Source organism: Muntiacus reevesi, chromosome 8 (genome assembly GCF_963930625.1).
Source record: "Muntiacus reevesi chromosome 8, mMunRee1.1, whole genome shotgun sequence".
Taxonomy (NCBI): Eukaryota; Metazoa; Chordata; class Mammalia; order Artiodactyla; family Cervidae; genus Muntiacus; species Muntiacus reevesi.
In genome coordinates, this window is record NC_089256.1 from 61,791,330 (window position 1) to 61,813,814 (window position 22,485).

The window sequence follows — 22,485 nt, forward strand, 5'->3', positions numbered from 1 at the left end:
AGAAGATATTAAAAAGAAGTGGCAAGACTACACAGAAGAACTATACAAAAAAAATCTTCACGACCCAGATAGTCATGATGGTGTGATCACTCACCTAGAGCCAGACATCCAGGAATGCGAAGTCAAGCAGTCTTTAGGAAGCATCACTACAAACAATGCTAGTGGAGGTGGTGGTATTCCAGTTGAGCTATTTCAAATCCTAAAAGATCATGCAGTGAAAGTTCTTAACTCAATATGCCAGCAAATTTGGAAAACTCAGCAGTGGCCACAGGACTGGAAAAGGTCAGTTTTCATTCCAGTCCCAAAGAAAGGCAATGCCAAAGAATGCTCGAACTACTGCACAATTGCACTCATCTCACACGCTAGTAAAGTAATGCTCCAAATTCTCTAAGCCAGGCTTCAACAGTATGTGAATCGTGAACTTCCAGGTGTTCAAGTTGGATTTAGAAAAGGCAGAGGAACTAGAGATCAAATTGCCAACATCTGCTGAATCATCGAAAAAGCAAGAGAATTTCAGAATAACATCTATTCTGCTTTATTGACTATGCCAAAGCCTTTAACTGTGTGGATCACAATAAACTGTGGAAAATTCTGAAAGAGATGGAAATACCAGACTACCTGACCTGCCTCCTGAGAAATCTGTATGCAGGTCAAGAAGCAACAGTTAGAACTGGACATGGAACAATAGGCTGGTTCCAAACTGGGAAAAGAGTATGTCAAGGCTGTATATTGTCAAACTGCTTATTTAACTTATATGCAGAGTACATCATGAGAAATGCTGGACTGGATGAAGCACAAGCTGGAATCAAGATTGCTGGGAGAAATATCAGTAACCTCAGATATGCAAATGACACCACCCTTATGGCAGAAAGCAAAGAGCAACTGAAGAGTCTCTTGATGGAAGTGAAAGAGGAGAGTGAAAAGCTGGCTTAAAACTCAACATTCAAAAAACGAAGATCATGACATCTGATCCCATCACTTCATGGCAAATAGATGGGGAAACAATGGAAACAGTGACAGACTATTTTTCTGGGCTCCAAAATCACTGCAGGTGGTGACTGCAGCCATGTAATTGAAAGATGCTTGCTCCTTGAAAGAAAAACTATCTCAAACCTAGACAGCATATTAGAAAACAGAGACATTACTTTGCTGACAAAGGTCCATCTAGTCAAAGCTGTGGTTTTTCCAGTAGTCATGTAAGGATATGAGAGTTGGACTGTAAAGAAAGCTGAAGAGAGTGCCGAAGAATTGTTGCTTTTGAACTGTGGTGTTGGAGAAGACTTTTGAGAGTCCCTTGGACTGCACAGAGATCAAACCATTCAATCCTAAAGGAAATCAGCCCTTACTATTCATTGGAAGGACTGATGCTGAAGCTGAAGCTCCAATTCTTTGGCCACCTGATGCGAAGAACTGACTCATTTGAAAAGACCCTGATGCTGGGAAAGATTGAAGGCAGGAGGAGAAGGGGATGACAGAGGATGAGATGGTTGGATGCCGACTCAACGGACATGAGTTTGAGTAAACTCCAGGAGTCGGCGATGGACAGGGAGGCCTGGCGTGCTGCAGTCCATGGGCTCTCAAATTATCGGACACAACTGAATGACTGTACTGAACTGAACAATGATCCTATATGCAAGGCAGCAAAAGAGACACAGATGTAAAACACATACTTGAATTCCGTGGGAGAAGGTGAGGGTGGGATAATTTGAGGGAATAGCATTGAAACATGTATATTACCATATGTAAAACAGATGATCAGTGCAAGTTTGAAACATAAAGCAGGGCACCCAAAGCTGGTACTCTGGGGCAACCCAGAGGAATGGGGTGGGGAGGTAGGTGGGAATGGGTTTTAAGAAGGGGGGACACATATTTATCCATAGCTGATTCATGTCGATGTATGACAAGTGCCATCATGATATTGTAAAGGAATTAGCCTCCCATTAAAATAAATTAATTTTAAAACAAAAAGCTGTGCCAGGACTTCCTTGGTGGGCCAGTGGGTAGGGCTCTGCACTCCCAATGCAGGGAGTCCAGGTTCATTGCAGTGGGCTCAGCATTTGACACAATGATCCTTTATGAAGACCCATGGGAGAAATTTCTTTCATTCTTATTAACAAGTTAACATGCTTTTCCTGAACAACTGGTTTGGGTAAGTCTTTAGACATAATGAATTGTATAGCTCTCCATATTTCCTGTGTACTGCCTGCTAGATCAGAGCCTAGTCTGCAGCAACTTCAAATGGCTTTATTGTATGTGTTTTATGTACATCTTCATCTTATTGTTTTAAACTCTATTTTTTCTTCACCCTAATCTCCTTGGTTATTTTCTGTCTGCCTATTTTACATAGACAGACAGAAAATATATATTTTATAAGAACTGGACATGGAACAACAGACTGGTTCCAAATCGGGAAAGGAGTACGTGAAGGCTGGTTATTTAACTTATATGCAGAGTACATCATGAGAAACACTGGGCTGGATAAAGCACAAGCTGGAATCAAGATTGCCAGGAGAAACATCAATAACCTCAGATATGCAGATGATACCATCCTTATGGCAGAAAGCAAAGAAGAACTAAAGAGCCTCTTGATGAAAGTGAGAGAGGAGAGTGAAAAAGTTGGCTTAAAACTCAACATTCAGCAAACTAAGATCATGGCATCTGGTCCCTTCCCTTCATGACAAATAGATGGGGAAACAATGGAAACAGTGGGAAACTTTATTTTGGGGGGCTCCAAAATAAATCCAGATGGTGATTGCAGCCATGAAATTAAAAGATGGCATACTCCTTGGCAGGAAAGTTATGACCAACCTAGGCAGCATATTAGAAAGCAGAGACATTACTTTGCTAACAAAGGTCCGTCTAGTCAAAGCTATGCTTTTTCCATAGTCATGTATGGGTGTGAGAGTTGGACTATAAACAAAAGTGAGTGCCAAAGAATTGATGTTTTTGAACTGTGATGTTGGAGAAGACTCTTGAGAGTCTCTTGGACTGCAAGGAGATCAAACTGTCCATCCTAAAGGAAATCAGTCCTGAATATTCATTGGAAGGACTGATGTTGAAGCTGAAACTCCAATACTTTGGCCACCTGATGCGAAGAACTGACTCACTTGAAAAGACCCTGATGCTGGGAAAGATTGAAGGTGGGAGGAGAAGGGGACAACAGAGAATGACGTGGTTGGATGACTTCACTGACTCATGACATGGTCATGAGTTTGAGTAAACTCCAGGAGTTGGTGATGGACAGGGAGGTTTGGCATGCTGCAGTCCATGGGGTTGCAGAGAGTCAGACACAATTGATCAAGTGAACTGATCTAATTTTTGAAATGAGATGGAGTATAAATCAATTTTTAAATACAGTTGTTCCTGTGGCAGGTATTAAACACTTTCTTTTGCCAGCCTTGACTAAACATGTTTCCTGCACTATATATGTCTGAGTAATATAAATTAAATGGTTGTAAAAGAAGACAGCCCTCACTCAGGGCTGGAGTGGTTACACTTAAGTGGGTGCAGGAAGTGTGTGGATAGAGTGAGTAACTTCTCACAGATCCTTATGAATCCATCACCCACCTGTCTTAGTTCGCGGTCAAGCTGAGTTTGTGCAACCTGCAACAGGAACATCATGCTTTTAGGAAAGAAGGCCTTGTGACTGGGATTCTTACTCCTCAGTGAGGACATCACTCACCACATTTACTGCATGTAAATTTTATAAAGGAAAAAGAGAAAAACAGTACTGAAATTATGACACACACACCATAAAAATGACTAGACTTTATTGCCTTGAAGTTTTTATTTTAGACTTTCAGATATACAGTCATTTTTAAAAGGTATTTACAGTTCAATATACATAATATTTTTTAATGCCTATTTAATGGTTCATGATGTTGTTGTTGTGTAGTTGCTAAGTCAGACATGACCTCTTTATGACCTCATGGACTGCAGCACACCAGCCTTCCCTGTCCTTCACTATCTCCTGAAATTTGCTCAAACTCTTGTCCATTGACTCAGTGATGCTATCCAAGCGTCTCATCTGCTGTCATCCCCATCTCCTCTTGCCCTCAATCTTTCCCAGCATCAGGGTCTTTTCCAATGATTTGGCTCTTTGCATCAAGTGGCCAGCCAAAGTATTGGAGCTTCAGCTTTAGCACCAGTCCTTCCAATGAAAATTTGGGGTTGATTTCCTTTAGGATTGACTGGTTTGATCTCTTTGCTGTCCAAGGGACTCTCAAGAGTCTTCTTCAACACCACAGTTCAAAAGCATCAATTCTTCAGCACTCAGCCTTCTTTTTTTTTTTTTTTTTTTTTTAATCTAAGCACTCAGCCTTCTTTATGGTTCAACTCTCACATCCGTCCATGACTACTGGAGAAACCATAGCTTTGACTATGATGTCTCTGCTTTTTAATACACTGTCTAGGTTTGTCATAACTATTCTTCCAACGAGCAAGCATCTTTGAATTTCATGGCTGCAATCACTGTCTGCATTGATTTTGGAGCCCAAGAAAATGAAATCTGACATTGTTTCCACATTTCCCCCATCTATTTGTGATGAAATGATAGGACCGGATGCCATGATCTTTGTTTTTTGAATGTTGACTTTTAAGCCAGCTTTTTCACTCTCCTCTTTCACCTTCATCAAGAGGCTCTTTAGTTCCTCATCATTTTCTGCTGTTAAAGTGGCATATCTGAGGTTGTTGATATTTTTCCCAGCAATCTTGATTCCAGCTTGTGATTCATCTAGCCCAGCATTTCACATGATATACCCTGCATTTAAGAGTACATAATGTGTGTTATATCTAATAATAACTTTTAAATTGTGAGAATTTATCTTAGCTAGGGAAATATCTCTGTCCTGGTCTGATTCAAATAATTTTTATTTTGGTGTTTTGATTCAGGGAAATAAATTCTTGATTATCTACTATAGTGATATAGTTTTTTTATAAATACCACATTTCTAGCTCATCACATTCTGCTACTTTTAGAGAGAGCTCAGAGAAGGCAGGATCACCTCATTTGGACTTTCAGCCAGACATTTGATGGTGGAAAGAGAGACATCATAGTGAGTGTGTGCCTTAGAACCAAAAAGATTAGACCAAAAAAAAAAAATTGTCATTTGGGCTTAAGTTTACACTGTTCACTCACTCTGAAAAACCCAGTTGTTGTTTAGTCGGTAAGTTGTGTCCAACTCTTTTGAGACCCCACAGACTGTAGACTGCCAGGTTCCTCTGCCCATGGAATTCTCCAGGCCAGAATTACTGAAGTGGGTTGCCATTTCCTACTCCAGGAGGTCTTCCCGACTCAAGGATAGAACTTGCGTCTCCTGTATTGGCAGGCAGATTCTTTACCACTGAGTCGCTAGGGAAGCCCAAAATGCAGAGTTGAATGTAATTACCATTTCCTTTACAATGTTATAAAGATTAGTTCATCCTAAGCTTTCTCTTTCAGAACAAATCTCTTGTTCATTTGTTCTCATGTTGCTGAAACAGATGTTAAAATACGTCTGAATTAGGATGGAACCCACAGACTACCAAAGATCTATACTGCAGCAAAGATACTGGCTTTCCCAAATGTAATTGAAATATTAATATCTTGCCCTTATTAGGTAGTGTCATATCAAAAATAAAGAAAAGGAAATGGAATTTTGCTAGCTAAAATTAATTATAAGATAAAAATATCAGAGTACCAATACCTTTAGTTCAAAGTGTTTCTAACATGCTTTTTGTTTATTACCTAATACTGCTGCACTATTCCTTATTAACTGAATGACGCCATGCTCATTGAAGCTCATAAAATTGTAGTTTTGGTAAGTGACAGATTAGCCTGACTGGCACTTGTAAGATTGTAAACGTCAAATAAGCATGCTCTGCAATTTGACAGCTTCTTTTTCATCAAGTAATTTAACAGCTCCTTTTTGTGTGTATCTGTGTTTCCCAAAGGATGATATTGGAAAACTCGGCAAGTTGTTGATGCATGATTCTTTCAACGTTTGGACAGTTCACAAAGATCGTTATAAGATGAAGGATTTAATTCGATTCAAGCCCAGCCAGAGGCAAATTTATCTATTTGAACTGGGAATAGTGTTCTGTAAGATACAGATGGAGCCCAGTGACCAGGGCCTCTGCCCTCACTACAGCTTTAAGAAGTCTGTGAAGGTAAAGGTGTCCTATTGCACTTGGGAGTCAGCACAACCCTGTGGAGAGAAATATTTTTATCTTTACTTAATAGATAAAGAAACTGAAGCTTAGAGAGGCGAGGTTAACTTGTCAGATGCCACAAACAGAGCTAGAATCCACCCAGGTCTGATTCCAGAGTCAGAGCTTGTAGTCAGTCACTAGATAGGCCCAGGTCTGGCACAGGTTGCCTTTGTACTAGGTTGAGAAAAGGGACCCTATGGCAGCCTATCTAGACTAATTATAAAGTACCCTCTTTTGTCCAGGCAGAGGATTGAAAGTTTTGGAGATTAGAGCAAGGGCTGAATTTCATCTTCTCAACCATGCATCTTTTCATACAAATGTAGGCGACACCTGATCCTGGGGGTCTAGGGACCCATGTCGACACTAAGCATTGCCTCTTGCTTGTATGAGAAATATTTCATAGCTAGCGATCACATATACACATACATACTCTTGTGATTAAAATTGTTCATATGTATTCATAGTGTTTTTTATTTATGTTTCATAGTGGACACTAATTCAGTTACTATTATGTAGAGATTTGTGAAATACTCAGGTATTAAAGGAGAGATCACCATTTTGCTTAAAGTTGAAGGCTATAGCTGTGCCTGTGGAATGATATAATCTGTGTTGTCCTCTGAAACACACAAGATAAATGACACAAGATTGTGTTTTATGTTCCTTGGGGTTGTTAACAGAGAACAGAAAAACACTTAGAAGAAAGATGGAAGAAAACAGATCAAGGGTAGAAAGAAGTGGAGTGACAGACAGGGATAATTCTTAAATCGGAAGATACGGCATAGATAATTTTCTTCTTTGTTTACAATAGTTGATGACACTTTCAATTCACCAACTTGGAAGGGGGAGCAACAGAAAGTTTGAAATTGCCAACCAAAATGGACTTGAAAAATACATCCTACAGGTAAAATTCATGCCTTTCCCATAGGTGTCTCTCCTCTTTTCCTATCATGTTCCCATAACTCAGCAAGTGCTTTTTATCTCATTCTAAAAGTCACCCAGAGAATAAAAGTCCTGTCCAATTAATGTACCAGGTGATGATATTCAGTATTTTCTTATCTGTAATTACAGGCAGCTTCAAAAGAAATCAGAGATTGTTGGTTTTCAGAAATAAGTAAATTATTGATGAAACAGCAAAACAATATTAAAGGTAAGGTTACCCTTGCTGACTTCAGTCTGGGGAGTATACTGATTACAGCTTTGTGTGGAGGTGTGGAGATTGGGGATATTGTTAAAGAAAATGATTTGCCTAGAAAATAGCTGTGGGCACATTTTCATAGTACCTGGAAGCACCTGTGCTTGCTTTAGATTGTGTAAGGGTTTTGTAATTGTGTGTATGTCCCTTTTAGACATGATCTCACCTGCCCAATTGCCCAGACCCAATTTTCTCAATCAGAAGTCAACAATATGCAGCCCAGAGGAGGGTCCTCACTAGAGCTCAGCCAGACAGGCACCCTTATCTCAGACTTCCAGCCTCCAGAACTCTAAGAAGAAACTTCAGTCATTTATAAGCCATCCAGGATATGGTATTTTGTTACGGCAGCCTGAATTAAGACAGCAGACTTCATGAAAATCAGTTGGCCATAGATATAGAATTCTTGGTTGACAGTCTTTTCCTTAAAGCACTTTTGTCATCCCACTATTTTGTAGCCGCCATAGTTTATAATAAGAGTTAAGCTATTTACTTATTTAAAAATATTTGCATGATACAGGTTGCTTTTCTCTTGCTGCTTTCTAGATTCTCTCTCTTTTTTTTAATTAAAGGGTCATTGACCTACAAACTATGTTTGTTCTAGGTGCACAGCATAGTAGTTCAGTATTTCTATACACAAAATATTGCCACAATATATGTCAAAACGTATACTGTCTGGGAATTCTCTGGGAATTCACTGGCAATGCAGTGGTTAAGACTTCACACTTCCACTGCAAGGGGCACAGGTTCAATCCCTGTTCAGGGGACTAAGATCCTGCATGCCACACAGCATGGGCAAAAAAAAAAAGTATATTGCCTGTTTTCCTTCAGGAGTTTTATGGCTTCAGGTCTTACATTTAAGTCTTTAATTTATTTTGAGTTTATTCTTGTACATGTGTGAGAAAGTAGTTACTTTTGATTCCCTTGCATGTAGCAGTCCAGTTTTCCAACACCATTTCTTGGAAAGGCTGTCTTTTCCCCAATGTATATTATTGCCTCCTTTGTCATAGATTAATTGTCTACAAAAGTGTGGGTTTATTTCTGGACTCTCTATTCTGTTCCATTGATTTGTGTGTCTGTTTTTGTACCACTACTACATTTTTTGATTACTGTATCTTGGTAATATAGTTTGAAATCACAGCTCATGATACCATCAGCTTTGTTCTTTCTCAAGAATCTTTTGGCTATTCAGGTCTTTTGTTTCTATGCAAATTTAGAATTATTTCTTTTACTTCTATGAAAAAAATGCCATTGGTATTTTGAGAGGGCTTGCACTGAATCTGTAGATTGCCCTGGGGAGCATGGTCATTTTTAACAATATTGACTTCCAGTCTGTGAGCATGGTATAACTTTCTATTTGCTTGTGTTGTCTTAAATTTCTTTCATCAATGTCTTATAGTTTTCTCTCCTTGGTTAGATTTATTCCTAGGTATTTTATTCTTCTTGGTGCAATTGCAAATTAGATTTTTTCTTGACTTCTCTGTCTGATTGGTCATTGTTAGTGTATAGAAATGCAACAGATTTGTGTATATTACCTTTGTATCTTGCAACTTTATGTAACTAGTTGCTTTCCCCTTGATGCTTTCAATTTTGCCATTTTAATTACAACCTATCTTAGTGTGGATATCTTTGGGTTCATCTTGTTTGGGACTCTGTGCTTCTGGACCTGGATGTCTGTTTCCTTCCCCAAGTTAGGAAAGTTTTAAGCTATTATGTCTCCAACTTCTTTCTCTCTTCTTCTGGAATCCCTAGAGTACAAATATTAATAGACTTGATGTTTTCCCAGAGGTCTCTTAAACTGTCCTCATTTTTTACAGTTCTTTTTCTTTTTTCTGGCCAGCTTGGGTGATTTCCAGTATTCTGTCTTCCAGTTTGCTGATCCACTCCTCTGTATCATCTAATCTACTATTGTTTCCTTATAGTATATATTTAATTTTAGTTATTGTATTGTCTAGCTCTGCTTAGTACTTTATATTTTCTAACTCTTTAAAAATTACTAAAAAAAATTATATGTTCATCTATTTTTTAGCTCATTCAGCAGAGGGTATGGCAACCCACTACAGTATTCTTCTTGGGAGAATCCCCATGTACAGAGGAGCCTGGTGGGCTATGGTCCATGGAGTCACAAAGAGTCGAACAGGACTGAGCAAGCTAAACACAGCACAGCACAGCATTTTGTTATCATCACCTTGAGCTCTTTATTGGGTAAATAAGCAATAAGTATTGCTTAATAGTTCTTCTAGGGTTTTATTCTTGTTCTTTCATTTGGAACATTTTCCTCTGTCACCTCATTTTGCCCAACTTTCTGTTTTTATTTCTATAATTCTATCAGTTATGTTTCCCAATGTCAGAGATGTGCCTTATGTAGGAGATGTTCTATGGGGCCGAAATTCTCTTTGATCACCAGAGTGATGTGTTCTAAGACTACCTCCTCTGTGAGCTGTATGGACTTTTCTGTTGTGGTGAGGCTGACTACTGTAAGCATACTTGTAGCCAGGACTGGCCCCCATCCCAACTGGCTGCCAGGCTCTGCCTCTTTGAGGATGCTCCTTGCCTGCTGGCAAGCAGTACTAGGTCCTGGTGCAGTTGGCTTTGTGACTCAGGGGTTCCCAGGACTAGTGTTGGCCCACTAGTGAGTGGGTCTGAATCCTGGGCCCTCTGGTGGATGAGGTTAGGTCCCTGAATGACTTGGGGGTTCATGGGGTCTTAGGGCATCAGGCCTGCTGGTGAGTGGGGCTGTTTCCCAGAGCCAATCATCTAGAGGGAAGATTCCAAAATGGCACTTGCCAGCACTGGTATCCTCATGATAGAATGAGTTCCTAAACATGGCTGCTGCCAGGACCTGTATTCCCAGGGAGTTCCTAGTTTCTTCCTACCTCTCTGGGAAGATCTACAAGATTAGCAAGTGGTCTAACCCAGGATTCTTTCAAACTATTTCTTCTGCCCTGGGTCTTAGAGCATGTGAGATTTTGTACATGCTCTTTAAGAGCAGAGTCTCTATTTTCTAGTACCCTCTAACTCTCCCTAAAGTAATCCCCACTGGCCTTCAAAGCCATTGACTCTGGGGGCTCATCTTCCTGGAGCAGTACTGCTGAGCTAGGGAGCTCAGTGTGGGGCTTGTACCTCTTGCTCCTTGGAGAGAACTTCTGCAATTGTGATTATCCTCTTGTTTGTGGGTTGTCTGCTGAGTGGGTATGGGTTTTAATTCTACTGCTTTTCTGCCCCTCCTGCTTATCTCATTTTACCTTCTTCATATCTTTAGTTGTAGATAACCTTTTCTGCTCATCTTCAGGTGTTTTATATCAGTAGTTGCTCTATAAATAGTCATAATTTTGATGTAGTCATGAAAGGAGGTGATCTCGTTGTCTTCCTTATCTGCCATCTTGGCTATCTCTACTTTCTTTGTCTTTTGACAGTTTGATCATTTTATGTATAGGTGGGAGTCTCTGAGTTTTTATTTCTGGAGTTTTTAGATCACCTTGGATATGTAGATTAGCAGTTTTCTTCAAATTTTGGAAGTCTTTGGCCATTATTTCTTCAAGTATTAATCTTTTCAGTCCTTTTTTCTGTCCTCTGGATCTCCTGTTAGATGTATGTTGATATGTTTGTTGGTGCCCTACAGGCTTTTAAAGCTCTGTTTATTTTTTTCATTCTTTTTCTTTCTATTCTTCAAATTGGGTAGTTTCAATTGACCCATATATAGATTCTCTGATTCTTTCTTTGCCTGCTCAAATCAGCTATTGAACCACTGTAGTGAATTTTTCACTTCAGTTATTATACTGTTCAATCCAAAATATCTATTTGGTCCTTTTAAAGTATAATTTCACTCTCTTTATATTCTCTATTTGATGAGAGTTTGTTTTCATACTTTAGTTCTTTATGTGTGGTTTCCTTTCATTCTAAACATTCTTTTTTAAGTTGATTTAAAGTCTTGGTCTGGAAAGTGCAATATCTTGGCTTCTTCAGGGACAGTTTCTATTGACTCCCTTTTTCCCCCTGTATATGGGTTATATTTTCTTATTTCTCTGTATGCAACATAATTTTTCTTTGGAAATTGGGCATTTAAAATGATATAATGTGGCAACTCTGGAAATCAGATTCTCCTCTATCTCCAGTGTTTGCTATTGTTGCTGTCTTTGGTTTATTTAGTGACTTTTATGAAATAATTCTATAAAATCTATATTCATTGGCATGTGTGGTCACTAAAGTCTGTTTGGTTCATGATTGGGCAGAGGTTTTCTTAAACACCCGAAATCAATAAACATTCCAGTCTTTGCCAAGGAATTCTGTGTGGACTTTAGAGCACAACTTTAATACTCAGTCTGACAGATGACAATTTCCTTAGCCTTCACTTATTTTTTGTGCAGAGTCTCAAAATCAGCTGAGGTGAGAGCATATGATCTTCTAAGATTTTTCCTGGGTGTGTGCACAACACTTGGCATGTGCACAATGGCCTTCTAGAATCTCCAGAATATTTGGAGTTTTTCAAAACCACTATGGATTCTTATGTTTTTCCTTTTCCTTTTTGATTATCTTATTTTTGTCCCAGCTGTTATCCAGTGCCTCATGCAGCCAAGAAATTAAATAACCACCTCTAGATATTTTCTCAAAGGGCCCTGGGGAAAAGGCTTTTCACACTGAGCAAGCTCTTAGTCAGTTAATAAAGACAGCCTTGCAAGTAAGATATTCCAAGGAACCCCCAGACAATCAAATAATGACAGTTTTCTGGGAATGAGACTTTGATGGGGGTCCCCATTCTGCCCCCTCCTAGAGCTGCCAGCTTGCTAATTTTCACCATGATTACAGGCTGTTGGTTTCCAAGGCTGCCACTAAGAAAAAGGAGTAGAATGGGACTAGGGTAACTAAAACACCACAAAACTCACTGGTCATACTGAGATTCATCCAGTCTTCTTGAACTAAGGCTCTCCTGAAGCCTTTGTTTAATTTCCAGTGTCCTGAAAACATTGTGGCTATTTTTGCAAATTTTTTCCATGCTTTCATTGAGGAACGAATTTGGGGAGGTTTTTTTAATGCCTACACCATTTTCACAGGTGTTATTCACTATATTCCCTTTAATCACTAAAAATCATCTTTGAGTAGGCTTTATCTTTCACATGTGTCTTCTCAAGTGATATTGGATAGGAAAATCCAAAACAAGCTTCATCCATTGAGTTCCAATATTTCTTTCAGGTAATGTTGCTAGGGTTAAGGAATGCTAGTTTCATGTGAAAAACCTATCTCCTATCATTTATACTGGCAACAGTTTTTGTTGTTTAATGAGGAAAATTATATACATGTAGAAATATAACTTTGTTGTCAGAGACTTAGCAGTAATGAAACCATTTTACACTCTGTGTCTTCTCTGATGGTGAGCTTGTCAGGAGGATGTGCAGGTGGATGTGCGTCATAAGATGTGGAAAAAAGATAAACTAAAAAGTGTGATTGGAAAACTAGCACATCAGTTTTCAGTCATGACCAAGAGACCTAAGTTCTTGATTTAAATTGTAGGCCTCTACCAGGAAATGTAACAAGATCATGAAGTTAATTTTAATTTATATAAAGATAAGATGGGGAAAAAGATATGATTTAATTTTGCCTTTGAACTATTAATAATATGCTAAATACATGTTATGGTAATAGAATATGAGTGCTCTGGAGGCATAATACAGAAAGATACAACAACCCTAGTAGGAAAAGTTACTTATTTTCCCCAGAAACAAACATTCTAATTACAATGTTGTTCTAGAAGTCCTTACTCTCTGGATCAGTGTTTCACGAAGGGTGGTTTAGGGACAACTTGCACTGGAATTTCTTGAAGAGCTTGGGTCAAATGCAGATTTCTGGGTCCTAGCCTAGAACTGTAAAATTAGGATTGCTAGGATTTATGCTTGGAAATATACATTGTAGTTTATTAAAGTTTCTTGGAAGAAGCCTTAAACAACTTTTAAAAGAGCTTTATTAAAAAAATACAGCTTTATTGAGGCATAATTGACATAATAAATTGCACATATTTAAAGTACACAGTTTGGTAAATTTTGACACATGTCCACATCTGTAAAAGCATCACCACAATGAAAATAATGAACACCTCTTTCATCCCCCAAATTTTCCTCATGTTTCTTTTTATTACCTTTCTCTTGTACCTTTCTTATTCCTTTACAGCTCTCCAAGTGATCACTGATCTTCTATCACAATAGATTATTTTGAATTTTCTAGAATTCCATAAAGAAACATATAGCACGTACTTTTTTTGGTCTAGTTTCTCCCACTTGGCATAATTATTTTGAGATACATTCGTGTTTCTTTGTGTAGCAATAGTATACTCCTTTTAATTGCTGTGTAGAGTTCCATTGTTTGGATGTACCCCAGTTTACATATCCTTTTACCTCTTAATGTATATTTGGTTTCTTTCCAATTTTGAGGTGCTAATGCTGCTTTGAAGATTTGGGTACAAATCATTTTGCAGACATGTTTTCATTGCTTTTGGGTAAATACCTAAGAGTGTCATGGTTAGGTCATATGGCAGGTGCATGTTTAACTTTTTGAAGAAATTGCTAAGCTCTTTTCTAATATGGTTATACCATCTTATACTCCCATAGCAGTATATGAAAGTTCTACTTGCTCCATGTCTCACCAACACTTGGTATTGTCAGTCTTTTTTCATTTTAAGCCTTCTAATAGGTGTGTAGTAGCGTGTTACTGAGGTTTTAAGTTGCTGTGATTAATGATTGAGCATCTTTTTGTGTGCTTCCTTGCCATCCATATATCTTCTTTGGTGAAGTCTCTGTTCAAATCTTTTGTTCGTTGTTTTCTTATTATTTAGTTTTCAGAGTTTTTTAAAAATATATTCTGGATACAAGTCTTTTATTGGATATGTAATTTGCAAATATTTTCCTTCAGTTTGTAGCTTAGTTTTTCATTCTCTTAAGAGGATCTATTTAGGAGAAGAGGATTTTAATTTTTATGAAATCCAATATTTTTTAAATTACAGATCATACTGTGGGTGTTATGTGTAGTAAATATTTGTTTAAAGATAACAAAGATTCTCTCCTTGTTTTTTCCTAGATGTTTTATAGTTTAAGTTTTGCACTTAGGTCTCTGATCCATTCTGAGGGATTTTTATGGTATTTGCTATGAAGTGTCAATCAAAGTTCAGTTTTGTGCACATTAATGATTGTTCTACTACCATTGTTGAAAAGACTCTTCTTCCACCAATTGACTATTCATATATGTGCATCTATTGCTGGATGCTCTGTTCTGTTTAATTGATCTAGTTTTCTATCTTGACATCAATACCTTACTATCCTAGATTTCTGTAGCTTTATAATGTCTAAAATCAGATTGTTTGAGTCTTTCAACATTGTTTTTCCTTTTCAAAGTTGTTTTGGCTATTCTATATCTTTTACATTTCTGTATATATTTTAGAATCAGTTGTCAATTTCTACAAGAAACCTTGCTGGGGTTTTGATTGGGATTGTGTAAAATCTATAGATCAATTTGGTGAGAAGTGTTATCTTAACAATAGTGAGCTTAATCTACAATCTAAATTTTAACTAGATCACCCAATTCTTCTTTGCCCCCAGAAAAACATGTTTGTTGTAAGATCTTGGTATTCATTCAGTTAATAACTCAGAAACAAATTTCTTAAGTCTTCCTCAAGCCCTAGCACTCTATGCTCTAGGTTGTGACAGAAATGTAAAGTATAGATAAGAAGCAGAAACAGACACTAGCAAGTAGTTTAGACTGAAAAAAACAATCAAACTGAACTGAAGCATCAGCCCAGAGGTGTGGTTCAGGCTCCTTTCATCTTCAGACAGGCAAACAGAGGGTCAATTTCACACAACTTTCCAGCAGCAGAACCAGGTCCCCTGAGCCTGGCTCACCAAGAAGATCTGATGAAATGTTACTTCAAGTGATGCCAACAGCAAGGGCTCTAGCAATTCAGAAAGGCCTCTGCACCCTGTGAGTGAGCAGGAGTGGGGCCTTGGGCTGGTCCCTGCGAGGAGATGAGACTCCGGGTGGAACATAGACGCAGGGACATCAGGCAATAGAGCAGGGAGGTTCCTCAGGGAGGTGGTCAGATCAGAAAGGTCAGGACCTCAGCTCCAGAACTTTATACAGCTCTGCACCCTGCTTGATCCCTACAGTGCCACATCCCACTCTCTTAACTAAAGGGAATTACAGAGTCAGAGAGCCTGTGGGACCCTTGCATGGGACACAGCAGTGCAGGTCAAGGAGGGCAGCAGGCACTGTGCTATGGGACAACTTCTGCACATACTTCCCTTGTGGCCTGACCCCCTGTGACCAGGAGGTCTGGGGACACCAAAGAAGATCAGGCTCACTGGGAAGGGGCTCTGGCCACAGACAGCTTTTGCAGGGCAGCATGGTGCCTGGTATAAGGTCTCTCCCTGTCCTGGCAGGCTCCAGAGTCCAAAGCAGGAAATCCAGGCCACAGGCCCATCCTAGCACCTGGGCAACTTCCACCCATCACATGGGTAATGAAGGTGGACCCAGGAACCTTTGAAAATCACCAAGATGCCTCCAAGGGACCATGTTCAGTGATGACCTGCAGCCAGGCTTGAGAAGTTCCTGGGTAGAGTGGAAGTAAATGAGGTTGAGATAGAGGGAGGTAAACCTCCAGTATCAGACTGAGGGGTTAGGCTTTAACACAAGTGTAGGCGGTGAGGGTGAGGGCCACTGGAGGTTGAGACCTGGTGCTGTTCTCACAGGCTGGAACAACACCCAAATGAAGAATGTGATTCTTATCACTGTCCCAGAAACTCATGCTGTTTCCCTCACCAAGTCAGGTAATTTGGGCTCAGGTGGAAAAAATGAGCACTTAATGTGCACATTGTTTATCCCTTTATTCAGTGCTAATGGAGCTCACTGTAGAAACCTAGATGGACCAAGAGTCAAGGCACACAGAGAATGGCAGGATGGCCAGAGAAGTGGGAGGGATGCCAGGCCCAAGTAAGCCAGGATTGCAGAAAGGTTTTCCAAAAGACTAAAAAAATACCAAGACCTAGACACTTTAATAAATTTTTACAGTATTCTATGTGTCTGCGTGTGTATAAAATCAATGTGTAAAATCTATTCAAATTGGCTTATGTTTGAGAGTTAAAAAGTGAAAGTGTTAGTAGCTCAGTCACACCCAACTCTGCGACCCCAGGCTCCTCTGTCCATGAAATGCTCCAGGCAAGAATATTGGAGTGGGTTGCAATTTCCTACTCCAGGGATCTTCCCAACCCAGGAATGGAACCGGTGTCTCCTGCTTTGCAGGTGAATTCTTTACCAGTTGAGCTACCGGGGAAGTTATGTTTGAGAGTGCTGTTTTTTTTCTTAATTTCATACCAAGGAAATCTACAGTTTGAAGCAAGTACTAGGTGTGTACTCATTTTTTAAGAGGTGTCCAGTGTTGCAGACAGTTTCTATTGGTTCTAAATAATTGTGTGTGTTCAGTTGCGAAGTGGACATGGGTTTGGGTGGACTCCGGGAGTTGGTGATGGACAGGGAGGCCTGGCGTGCTGCGGTTCATAGGGTCGCGAAGAGTCGGACATGACTGAGTGACTGAACTGAACTGAACTGAGTTGCAAAGTCATGTCTGACTCTGCAACCCCAAAACTGCAGCATGCCAGGCTTCCCTGTCCTTCATTCTCTCTCAGAGTTTCCTCAAACTCATATCCATTGAGTCAGTGAAGCCATCCAACCATCTAATCCTCTGCCACCCCCCCGTCTACATAATTGCTGTCATTGATTTTGTTCATCACTTAGCTTATTACAAGGGATTTCCAATTAAGTTTTAATTTAATTTAACTTTTCTAATTAAAAAATATTAGCTCCCTGGCCCCACTGCCAGCCTCAGGCATCTTTCCCAATGCTAGATTGCTGAGTTGCAGTTGAGTCATACCTGCCATTTTGAAACCTACTGTAAATGCTTTTGCCCCTGGCTGTTTTCTGTAACTTTTCTATGACCTCCAATTCTACTCCTATTGTCACCTGGCTGCCCTGCCTCCTACTTTGCTGACTAGACAAGTGTACCCTCTGATGTTAATTCATTCAGCTTCTCTCTTTCTACCCGGAGCTCTTCTGATCATCGTCCTTCCTCTCTGCGTTCCTCCTTGTCTGGAGGAGGATACACTCATACTTCTTTCAGGGTTCAGTTCTGCCATCTATTTCTGCCCACTTAGAAACTCTCCATTTCTATTTCCTCTCTCTGTTCCAAGGCACTCAGGAGGTACCCAAAAAACACTTGCTGAATAAACCTGTAGCCTGGGATCCAGTTCAGGTACACCCTGTTTAGTAGAGGCTCCCCTAAAATAAAGAGAGATGATAGCAATGGGAAGGGGTGAGGGCTCTGGTGGACAGCCGAGTCTCTTTCCCTCCTCTCTGTACTCACTCCCTTAAGGAGTACCCCTATCACAGTATTGAATGTGCTGTGTTATAATTTTATGATGTGTTTAACTTTTTCTCCCCACTAGACCATGAATTTTCTCTAGGGCACAGAGGTTGCCTTATTAGTTTTAGTTTCCCTCAGGTTTCATATTATACAAGAACCTGGCACTCAGGTAGATGCTCAATAAATGTTTAGTGAATAAATGAAAGAACTGATTGAATAATCACATCAGACTAGCAAACCACTCTATAAGAACAGCATGAACCTCTCTCATTTCAAGATTTGCAGCCAGTTAGGTGTTAACTATGTAATCGGGCAGGTGGAATCCCTTTAACATTCCTTTGTTAAATGTCATCCAGAGATCTGGGGCAAGACTTAGACCACAGGTGGAGGAGGAATAGGAAGCAGGTCCATAAAGCTTTAGCTGGGGAAAATCTGGTGTGAGTCAATACCACTCCTCCCATAGAGAACCAGTGTAGGGAGCTCACGTGTATTTCTCTAAAGCAAAGACAGTGAAGTGGAATTTGTACCCTGGATTGAAAATATGGAAAGAGCTACCAGTAGCAAGGAAGACTCAATCCCCAGCACATGCAGGATTCAAGGTAAGATCCAAGAGTAGAGTGGAGCATGAAAACAATGGGGGTGACACCTGCTGCTTAGAAGCTGAGGAAGATAGTACCTGAATCTCAGCCCTTCCTTAATCATGTGAGTAAGAAGAAAGGTATAAAATTAACTTCCTGCTATTCATTTGCATAGATCCAGTTAGGCCAGAATGAAAAGGAGGGCAAATATTTCACATTGAGAAGTAATTTCCTCATTGGAAGAGCTGTCCTCTTAAGGAAATGATTGTAGGCTAAGAGCATTGCCAGAATGCCACTGCTTTGGAAGAAGACAGTGAATGGGGGCACTATATTTTTTGCTGTATCCAGGATTTTGGGATTTTACCTCCTCCCAAAGCTTTCCCTGAAAAGGTTAGGAACACTTGATCAGTCAGTTTTCTGGTAGGCAGAATTGGGCATGGGGTCAAAAAGAAATGTGGAGGCATTTTTATATTTTGTATTTTAATGGCATGATAGATTATGTGTTTATGGGGCTTGCTGCTGCTGCTGCTAAGTTGCTTCAGTTGTGTCTGACTCTGTGTGACCCCAGAGATGGCAGCCTACCAGGCTCCTCCATCCCTGAGATTCTCCAGGCAAGAACACTGGAGTGGGTTGTCATTTCCTTCTCCAGTGCATGATAGTGAAAAGTGAAAGTGAAGTCACGCAGTCGTGTCTAACTCTTCACGACCCCATGGACTGCAGCCCACTAGGCTCCTCCATCCATGGGATTTTCCAGGCAAGAGTACTGGAGTGGGGTGCCATTGCCTTCTCCTATGAGGCTTGAATGTGCTATTTTTGTTGTCATTTTTTTCCTTGACTATTTAAAGAAAATCTTTCCCAAAATACCTTCTTTATGATTTTTCTACTGCCTGTAATCGAAGTATTAGGAATTTAGTATTTCAGACTTTGGTTTTAGATTATCACGTGATTAGATCGGTGGGACATGAGGGATGTCTTCAGGCATATACTTTATTTGGAAAAGGCCTCTAAAAGGAGCTTTAGGTCAAAATACATTTATTGAGCACCTATAAATTACAAATACCAGACCACCTGACCTGCCTCTTGAGAAACCTGTATGCAGGTCAGGAAGCAACAGTTAGAACTGGACATGGAACAACATACTGGTTCCAAATAGGAAAAGGTGTACATCAAGGCTATATATTGTCACCCTGCTTATTTAACTTAAATGCAGAGTGCATCATGAGAAACCCTGGGCTGAAGGAAACACAAGCTGGAATCAAGATTGCCGGGAGAAATATCAATAACCTCAGATATGCAGATGACACCACCCTTATGGCAGAAAGTGAAGAAGAACTAAAGAGCCTCTTGATTAAAGTGAAAGAGGAGAGTGGGAAAAGTTGACTTAAAGCTCAACATTCAGAAAACTAAGATCATGGCATCTGGTTCCATCACTTTATGGCAAATAGATGTAAACAGTGGAAACAGTGACTGACTTTCTTTTTCTGGACTCCAAAATCACTGCAAATGGTGATTGCAGCCATGAAATTAAAAGACGCTTACTCCTTGGAAGGAAAGTTATGACCAACCTAGACAGCATATTAAAAAGCAGAGACATTACTTTGCCAACAAAGGTCCATCTAGTCAAGGCTATGGTTTTTCCAGTAGTCATGTATAGATGTGAGAGTTGGACTATAAAGAAAGCTGAGCACTGCAGAATTGATGCTTTTGAACTGTGGTGTTGGAGAAGACTCTTGAGAGTCCCTTGAATGGCAAGGAGATCCAACCAGTCCATCCTAAAGCAGATCAGTCCTGGGTGTTCATTGGAAGGACTGATGTTGAAGCTGAAACTCCAATACTTTGGCCACCTGATGCGAAGAGCTGACTCATTTGAAAAGACCCTGATGCTGGGAAAGATTGAGGGCAGGAGGAGAAGGGGATGACAGAGGATGAGATGGTTGGATGGCATCACTGACTCAATGAACATGGGCGTGGGTGGATTCCAGGAGTTGGTGAGGGACAGGGAGGCCTGGCGTGCTGCGGTTCATGGGGTCACAAAGAATCGGACACGAATGAGTGACTAAACTGACTGACTGACTGAAATTACAAAAAGCCATTAACAAAACATGCACAGCCCACCCCTACTCCAGAACAAGGCTGACTAGTTTATGTTCTTATTCAGACTTCTAGAGCCTTGGATGCTAATAATCATGAAATGGCAAGTTAACAGGAAGATAGCCACATAATTAAGAAATTGAATATTCCATTTTGGTTAACAAATATTAATGCAATGGCATTTAATTAGGCAATCCTTCTCAACTAGGGTGTATATGTGTGTTATAAAATTTTATATTTGAAAAATGAAAAATTACATATTTTCTTCTTAGTACAGACCAGAGAAAGTAAGGCTTGAGAAAAATTATGGCTGATGAAAGTTCATAGCATAAAATCCCTAGGTTTTCTTTGTATGATAAGGCCTGTCCCTCCATGTAGCAGAATCTCTAGACGGTATGAAATTTTTGTTTTTCTTTACTGTGGAGACTTTGTATTAACTTATGGGGAAAAAAGCATTTTTAAGAAAAGATAAAACCAGATTTTCATCTCCTAAATAATTGGCTTTATCCCCCAATACTATCTCTGATGAAGTCATATCTTGGCTGCCCACTTAACCGGTGACTCCAGTTTATCAAGTACTGTTAGAAAATTGAGTTTATCCATTTTGTCTAGTCATAAAGTATGTTTTATTCTTGAGGTGTTTCATGTTCAAGAATCTCTTGAAGAAAACAAAAGATCCTTTGCTTGAGGACAGACAAGTCAACATTGGTATAATCTACAAATGAGCAGATATGAGCCTGTTAATAAAGTTATAACTCCTCCTTTATCCAAAGCATAAAGATGCAAATTGTACAGGTGCCTTTCTTTTCTTCCTTCTGTCTCTCTTCAGGTAGTTGAGGTCATCATACCCAAAGACATGAAGTAAGCAGCTGACATTAGGTTAAGGGTGTTCCAGTCTAGGCTTGGTTGTAGGCTGTGTCCATATATATTTATGCATATGTATTTATATATATATTTATGCATGTGCATACACATGCATGCACACACCTTAAATGCCAGGAAAGCAGGCTGGTTTCAGGAGGCAGAAAGATATAATGTTAATAACTCTTAGGTTGATATGAGCTTTGGTGACTTTTTCACCAGCTAATTTCACAAAAACCTGTTAGCTCTTCAAATGATTGGCTGTTGCAGCAAAAAACTGAGAGTTACACGGTAAACATGTAACATGGTAAAAATTAGTGTAGGACACTAGTGTGGTGAGGATGTGGAGCAATAGGAACTGTCATTTGTTGCTGATGAGAGTACAAAATAGTACAAAGAGTTGGGCAGATTTTCACACAGTTAAAATAATCTTACTGTGTGGTCCAGTGATCATACTCCTTGGTACTTACCTAAATATTTACCAAACTATGGTACACCCATACAATTGGATATTATTCAGCCGCAAAAGGAAATGAGCTGTCAAGCCTTAAAATGATATGGAGGAAACAAATGCATATTGCTAAATGAAAGAAGCCACTCTGAGAAAGTTATATACTGTATGATTCCAACTATATGACCTTCTGGAAAAGAGAAAATGAGAGACAATGAAAAGATCAGCAGTTACCAAGGGTTCAGTGTAGGGGGTGGGAAATGAGTAGGTGGAATGCAGGAGATTTTTAGGGTACTGAAACTGTTCTATGTGATATAATGGTGGCTGCATGGCGTTACGCATCTGTCAAAACCCACAAAAGGTACAACACAAAGAGTAAACCCTAATGTAAACTATGGACTTTAGTTAGTAATAGTGTATCAACACTTGTTTATCAATTGTAATGAACATACTGCACTAACGCAAGACGTAAATAATAAGAGAAACTGTGGGGAGAGAATGGTGAAGGGTCATATGGAAACACTCTGTACTTCCTGTTCAGTTTTTCCATAAGCTTACACTTGCTCTAAAAATAAAACCTAGTTTTTTTAGTTTATAAAACCCACACACAGTAGTGTATTAGAGGCTGTTGAGACCTCATCCTGACCCTTTTTGTTAGTCAGTTGTGATCTTCAACTAACCAGAGCCATCCATCCAAGAAGTACGTGAGCGCTTATGGCCTCTCTCTGGG

At 39.6% G+C, this 22,485-nt stretch overlaps 1 protein-coding gene across 8 annotated transcripts in view; it reads left to right on the top strand.

The window, feature by feature from the left end:
• Positions 1-22,485, top strand: part of MCF2L2 (MCF.2 cell line derived transforming sequence-like 2) — a 272,578-nt gene that overhangs the window by 234,265 nt on the left and 15,828 nt on the right. For 7 of the 8 annotated variants that reach the window (XR_010664264.1, XM_065943474.1, XM_065943477.1 and 4 more), the window contains exons 23-25: positions 5,932-6,147; positions 6,998-7,090; positions 7,258-7,336. Coding sequence is in view for 7 of the 8 variants with exons in the window: in XM_065943474.1 (XP_065799546.1) it covers positions 5,932-6,147; positions 6,998-7,090; positions 7,258-7,336 (388 nt within the window). In the remaining variant the exon portion in view is untranslated. Of the gene's footprint in view, positions 1-5,931; positions 6,148-6,997; positions 7,091-7,257; positions 7,337-16,727; positions 16,762-18,275; positions 18,374-22,485 lie in introns of all 8 variants that reach the window. The other variant, XM_065943479.1, reaches the window with a different exon arrangement.